Source organism: Cyclopterus lumpus, chromosome 4 (assembly GCF_009769545.1).
Source record: "Cyclopterus lumpus isolate fCycLum1 chromosome 4, fCycLum1.pri, whole genome shotgun sequence".
Taxonomy (NCBI): Eukaryota; Metazoa; Chordata; class Actinopteri; order Perciformes; family Cyclopteridae; genus Cyclopterus; species Cyclopterus lumpus.
Genome location: NC_046969.1, coordinates 23,389,458 through 23,396,957, shown reverse-complemented (window position 1 = coordinate 23,396,957; position 7,500 = coordinate 23,389,458). Strand labels below are relative to the sequence as shown.

At 44.6% G+C, this 7,500-nt stretch overlaps 1 protein-coding gene across 1 annotated transcript in view; it reads left to right on the top strand.

Moving 5' to 3' along the window:
- hapln4 (hyaluronan and proteoglycan link protein 4) overlaps nt 1-4,678 on the top strand; it is an 8,040-nt gene extending 3,362 nt beyond the window's left edge. Inside the window, 7 exon segments of the mRNA XM_034530444.1 lie at nt 143-332; nt 474-646; nt 751-776; nt 778-867; nt 1,740-1,926; nt 4,285-4,430; nt 4,433-4,678. Coding sequence (XP_034386335.1) covers nt 143-332; nt 474-646; nt 751-776; nt 778-867; nt 1,740-1,926; nt 4,285-4,430; nt 4,433-4,678 — 1,058 coding nt within the window.
- The last annotated feature ends 2,822 nt before the right edge of the window (nt 4,679-7,500 follow it).

Sequence of the window (7,500 nt, the reverse complement as noted above, 5' to 3'; positions counted from 1 at the left end):
CACTCACACACACACACACACACACACACACACACACACACGCGCGACCGAATACATGATCTCCTGGAGCAGACGATTAAAAAAAAAAAAAACACACTATACAAAAAAATAGTCAATAAATGCAGTATTTCTCTTCCCACAGAGGACGACACCGGAGCGGTGATTGTGCAGACGGCTCCCGGCAAAGTGGTGACGCACCGGGGCGGCTCCATCACTCTGCCCTGCCGGTTCCACCACGAGCCGGAGAACACCGACCCGGATCGCATTCGGATCAAATGGACCAAAGTCACCGATGCGCTGCAGTTTGAGGACGTCTTCGTGGCACTCGGAAGGTAAAAAAAAACTTTGCACGTTTGTTTTAATCTGTTAAAATACTTTAGATGCTTAGCATACAGTAAAGGCTGCCACATGAAATCCCACCTTTCCATTTTCTCACTGCAAAAAAATGCATTTCACGTCCAAAATGTCTCCAGGCAGCAGCGCGTGTTTGGCTCGTATAAAGGTCGCGTGTCTTTGGAGCAGGCGGGACCGGGAGACGCCTCGGTGGTCATCCAGAACGTCACGCTGGAGGACTACGGGCGCTTCGAGTGCGAAGTCACGGACGACATGGAGGACGACGCGGGGTTCGTCAACCTCGACCTGGAAGGTCAGGAATTAAAGAGGCGACTGGGAAGAGGTTTAGTTGAAACTCTGACAATTTATAACGTTTTAAAATGCTCTCCCCCCCCACCCCCCAACTGTCGTCGCTAGGAGTGGTGTTCCCCTACTACCCCCGGGGAGGGGCGCTACAAGCTCAACTACCATCAGGGGGAGGACGCCTGCAAACGGCAGGATGCCATTCTGGCCTCTCACGCTCAACTGCACAAGGTGGGTTCATTGCCAGTGGAATTGGTCACCATGACGCTGGTTTGCGGACCGCCGTTCCTCGAAAAACGTCTTTAATTTTTTAGTAACCCGGATGTGGGTGGAGCTACAGAAAGAAAATTGGTATCTGAACAACCGACCAAAATGTTGATTCACTTTCACGAAAGGGTTAAAGTTCTAAGACGGATACACGGATAACGCCCGGACCGGACAACACTGTCGTAGCGACCTGTCAATCACAACATAGCCCCGCCCCAAAGCATGCCCTGTTTTATGGTCTGTTTGTCTCTAAATAGGACCATCATTTACTAAATGAACATCACGCTGTATTGAAGAAGACTTGAAACTAGAGATTGAGACCAAAAACTCATGTTTACAATGTTTACTGAGGGAATAAATCAAGAGAAGTAGAGTCATTTATATAGACTTCTATACAACCAGAGGAGTCGCCCCCTGGTGGTCAGGAGAGAGAATGCAAGTTAAAGGCACTTAAACATTAGCTTCATTTTTCAGAACCAGAAGTTGCCGCCTGTGGTACAAATGTCTGTGTTGTGATGAGAGGATCAGATCACTGACAAAGATTTATCATATCTATTTCCTGTTAATCACGCCTTCCATAGCACATTCATTTTAAGTTGTAATAATGTACTTACTGGCTACAGCCCTCAGTCATAAACTGCTTTAGAGCAGCAGTAAGTTTTAATACTAAGAATATGCATAGCGCAGTCCAGATATTTTACCGCAGGCCCATCCTCCTATTTAAAATATGCATTAAAGTCCAGAGTAATGAGAGTTATGTCCGAGGAGATAAACCTCTTGATAATGTATTTAATCCTTCGGTGTGACCCACTGATGTACACTATCTCCCTCCACAGGCCTGGCTGGAGGGACTGGACTGGTGCAACGCTGGCTGGCTGGAGGACGGCTCAGTCCAGTACCCTATCGCTCATCCCAGAGACCAGTGCGGCCGCAAGGACAACCCCGCCGGCGTCCGTAACTATGGCTACAGGCACAAGGAGGATGAGCGCTACGACGCCTTCTGCTTCACGTCCAAGCCCAACGGTGAGCGAGAGAGAGAGAGGGAGAGGGAGAGAGAGAGAGAGAGAGAGGGGTCACGTGGGTTGGTGGACATCGTCGTGTGCGTGTCTGAAGATCATCGCACGGTGTCCGATGAGAACGTGACAAAGTGCAGCCGGACGGTCGTCGTTCGGTAAACATCGTGAGTGTTGCAACCATTGGGGAGTCGTCCCCCCCCCCCGTCTGTGACCTCCGCCTGTGATCTCTCTGGCCTCGGGTGATGTTGGATTTAGATCAGGCCGCGTGGATCCGGGTCCTGGGGGGGGTCCACGGTGTCCTCTGGGTGCCAAGCGTCGGCTTTCATCTCCCAGTTCTTTGATTTACGTCACATCTCCACAGTCTGCCAGTGTGTCGGTCACAACCCCTCCAGGTTTCATAAGCTCAGACAAACTTATTATTATTATCAATAATTAATAAAATACATTTATTTTGAAAGGATCATAGTGCATTTAAATTATAATAATATAATATAATAATATATATATAATAATGTTGAACTGTTGATTCTAAAAAAAAGGAATAGTATGTTTTTTTGAGAAATACACATTTATTTGCTTTTTCATTTGTATAAATTTCCCAAGAGTAAGATTTTTACGCGCAATTAATTTGTTTGTCAAAATATAATTTCACACACAAACGTATATATTACGCAACCAAAAAAGCGCCACACTTTACTACCTGAACGAGGTAGATTTTCCCTGAGCTTTTGCACCAACCAATCATATTGTCTGGAATCGGGTTGATTTACGTTTGCAATCATAGTCTGAAACCGTGGTCGTCATGACGTCTTGTGGACTGCTGTTTTGAAGCCATGAGGTCGCCGTTTTGGCCGTCGCCATCTTGGATTTTTGAACCGAATTTATCATATTTGCATTGCGGAGGATTGACGTAGAGAAGCCGTATATATATATATATATATATATATATATATATATATATATATATATATATATATATATATATACATACGTCTCTGGTCTGAAAGCGACCTGTCAATCACAAATAAGCCACGCACCGAAGGATATCCTGCTTTATTTACTTATTCAACATCACGCTGTAGTGAAGAAGACTTGAACGTAGCAATTGAGACCATAAACTCATGTTTACTGAGTCATCAATGTACTGTTTAATACATCAATGTACTGTATAATACATCAATTGAGAGGAGTCGCCCCCTGCTGGACATTAGAGAGAATACAGCTCTCGGCAAGAAAGCAAATATTTCCCAAAAAGCTCTCCAGCGACTTTCTTTTAAACATTGCCCAATTAGAGAACCATACAGTACACCGTTGGTTTAATACGTTCAGTTGGAGAAGAAGAAAAAAACATGAATTCAATACTGCCAGATTCTCTTTGAAGCTTGAAAGAGAATTTGAAAACTTCTCATGTATTCTTAAAAAAAGATATATATATATATATATAGATATATATATATATATATATATATTAAAAACATTTTTGTATCATCTAGATAAAAGACAAGGCTCTTCTGTGAATCATAAACAATTTCGGGGAGCGTCTAAACTGGAAACAAAAACAGTGCTTTTCCTTTGGAGAGCGTATAAAAAAAGGAGTATCCCCCCCCCCCAAAAAAAAACCAACCTTAAACGGTCGCTCACGGGCTTTCCCCTGTGTGTTAATTATCGTGGACAATCTGTTGCGGGGCTCGAGGTTTCAGCAGCGGTCGTGGCCGACGCGGTTGCTCGGTCCAGCTGGAAGGTATTTACTGAGCGTAGCCCCCCCCCCACACACACACACACACCCCAAGGGAAATACGAGACAATATTCTGCCTCTCTAATAGCCAGCAGTCATATAAGCGAGCATAAAATCAATAGCTCGGCCAAGTGCAACCTTGAGGTTGTGGATGAGATTTTTTTTTTTTCCCGATAGCAGCGGTTGCTGTGAAACCGCCAACCTCTTTATTCTCGGTTAGTTTCTTGACTTCGCGATTAAGATCAGTTGAAACAATTCAGCCAATCGGAGGAAAACACCGGCGAAAAAAAGTCTTCCCCCAGAGGTGAGATGAAAGCAAAAACAATAGAAATAGGAGCGTTTTTTAAGAGTAATTTTGAGTTAGAGAGTAGAGGGAGAGAGAGAGAGAGAGAGGGAGTATTGTTTTTTTTTCAGAAGCCGCACCGGACGGTTGTTGGAAACGATTTGATATTCTGAACACAGTCGGACGGCGAAGCCGGAGGAAAACTGTGAATATCACCCCTCAGGGCTCGGCTCGGCTCCGAGGGGGGGGGGGGTCTCACTCCCTCGCGAACAATGCACTCGCTCTGTTTTCCTCCACCTTTATCAGTCGTTGTTACAACAAACACCCCTCTCTCTACCCCCCTCAGGCCGAGTCTACTTCCTCAAACGCTTCAAGAAGGTGAACCACGCCGAGGCCTCGAAGGCCTGCCTTCGAGACGGCTCGGCGGTGGCCAAAGTGGGTCAGCTGTACGCCGCGTGGAAGTTCCAGCTCCTGGACCGCTGCGAGGCCGGCTTGGCTGCAGGACCGGCAGCATCCGTTACCCCGTCGTCAACCCCCGCTCTCGCTGCGGGGGATCCCAGCCGGGCGTCCGGCACCTGGGCTTCCCTGATAAGAAATTCCGCCTCTACGGCGTCTACTGTTTCCGCGGGAACGAGGACGAAACGGCGGGCGCCGCCGGAACGACGAAAAATCCCGCGGGTATTCCGACAGGGAGGAAGGGCGGCAACGGCCTCCCTGTGAACGATACCGCGGTGATTTAAAGTGTGTGTGTGGTGTTGCAGGGACGGGGTGGGGGGTGCCATTTAAGATTTGACAGTTGTCCGCCCGTATAGCAGACGACTCCATTCATCGCTTTCAAAGCTTTTGAAGGCCGTCGTCTTTATTATCTCCAGTCGGTCGTCTTCAGGAGCGAGCGCGAGGTTAAACAGCAGCTTGTATCATCACCACGAGCCCACATCAGATCAGAGAGTCTGATGTGAATATCCTTACTCACGCGCCTGTGTGTGTGTGTGTGTGTGTGTGTGTGTGTGTGTGTGTGTGTGGATCATATGTTGGCTCCTGAGCTCCAGTCTGAGCCAGAAACACAGTGCCAGGGCGAAAACATTCCTCTGCAGGTGAGACGGGATAATCTGCTCGGTTGGCAGCCCTCTGGCACAATGCGAGTCATTTTTTTTCTCATTAACTAAGACATGGCAATCTCACCATTACAGCTGAACAAGTAGTCAATATTGCACTAGCTCTAAAATATTTGCACTTTAAAGACATAGAGCTCTATTCTACGGTAGCTTCTTAGCTTAGACTAAAGCGAGCATGTGTTGCTTGGCTGAGAGTGTAGTTGCTGAGGCTGAAGAAGCAGAAATGCAAAGCTACAATAATTGATAATCTTCTAAGCTACCTGGGCCACCAAATGCACATATATATATATATATATTTATATATATATATATGGTATTGCAGAGTGTGTGTGCCATGACAGAATGGATGAATGTACTTGAGAGAAGGAGTAAATAAAAAGTCTTTAAATTGTTGTGTTTGGGTGCGTTTTTTTCCCTCCCCTATGTGAAGAGGAGAGGACTAAAAGGAAAATTAAAATAGATTAAATAGAAATATAGCAAATGCACTTCATACAGGATACAACCTCAATGGACTGATGGGTTTAATGGACGTGGACGGCATTCATACAGTGCTTTTATCCAGAGCACTTTGCAGTAGTTATAGTTTCATTATTGTACGATATATATTTTAAGTCTCAAAAAACCCTGCAATACCCCAAAGGGCCCCTTGGTGTACTAGTACTCCCACACTGCTGTAAAAGCTCTGAGCTGACATTCAAATGTTCAGCAGATGTCCTGTTTACTCATTTCCTGTTAGCATGCTAACATTCATATGTACAGCACATGTCCTGTTTACTCATTTCCTGTTAGCATGCTAACATTCATATGTACAGCACATGTCCTGTTTACTCATTTCCTGTTAGCATGCTAACATTCATATGTTCAGCACATGTCCTGTTTAGTCATTTCCTGTTAGCATGCTAACATTCATAGGTTCAGCACATGTCCTGTTTACTCATTTCCTGTTAGCATGCTAACATTCATATGTTCAGCACATGTCCTGTTTACTCATTTCCTGTTAGCATGCTAACATTCATATGTTCAGCACATGTCTTGTTTACTCATTTCCTGTTAGCATGCTAACATTCATATGTTCAGCACATGTCCTGTTTACTCATTTCCTGTTAGCATGCTAACATTCATATGTACAGCACATGTCCTGTTTACTCATTTCCTGTTAGCATGCTAACATTCATATGTTCAGCACATGTCCTGTTTACTCATTTCCTGTTAGCATGCTAACATTCATATGTTCAGCACATGTTCTGTTTACTCATTTCCTCATTTCACATGCTAACATGTGCTAATTGTGCTAACATGTGCTAATTGGCACCAAACACACAGTTCAGCGGAGGCTGATGGGAATGTCACCAGTTTTGAAGATATTTGGTCATAAGAGTACAGAGCAAACTATTTAAGAGAGGTCTCACTCGAAGGGCCAATGTGGCAGAAATGGAATATGAGTATGTAAGTAATGCTTTATTTATATCAAACACAGATTACAAAGACCTTTACAGTAACAACAGTACAGAACAACTCCAGGCGCACGGCGGTGAAAACAATAATCCAAAATATATACAAGCACCAAACCAAACTATTTATGTTTGGATAAAAGAAGTCAGCCAGTAGTTTGTTGAGTTTCTTTTCCATCATCCTGTGTGCAACCATGTTGCTGCACCGAGTCTGCAAACAGTGAGAATGAAAGTATCCGCTTCCCTTCGCTGAGCAGCTCCTCCTGTAACTCTCTGCTGCTCCTTCTTGTTCCATTAATACCTGCAAGATTTCAATCAGGAGAGACGGGTGAGACGAGGAAAGATGATTGTTTACTGTTAACTGATGATGTTTGACGAGGAAGACTTGACAGAGTCTTTGGCTCCGAGACTCTACAGGGGGAACACCTTTGGGTGACGTCACGGAGACCATATGTAGGATCAGACCCCCAGGTCGTGGAATATTAATACTGCGATACTTTCATCAGACACCATTGTGTTGCTCATTCGTTGTACATAAACTTTGTGAGAAGGAAGCGCAGCAGAAACTGCCGGGGCGCTGAACTGGGAGCACCGAGTGGGAGCACGTTGGTGTGGCGCCAACTAAACCAAGACATCGTCATAGCAACTGGCAGCATGCGGATTAGAGTCAAGTTCACCGCGAGTCCAACATCTTAAAAATAATAGCTGTGAGTGACATACTTGACAATCACATTTGCGATTTAAAAAAGAAAATTATTAACAGCTTTGTTTTAAAATGTAGACGTCCAAAAAAAAATTCTCCGAAATTAGTCGGTGCTACTCTGTGAGTTTAAAAGAGTCTCAGCCACTAAATTAATAAGCAAAGTCCCCCGCGCTTGATGCACTATGACATTTATAATTCATGGAGGATTACATATTCCGCATTTGAAGTAATTTCAATGTTTTTTTTTTTTAATGTGCTCGGCAACTCATTTTAAAGCGACCACTTTGCATGCA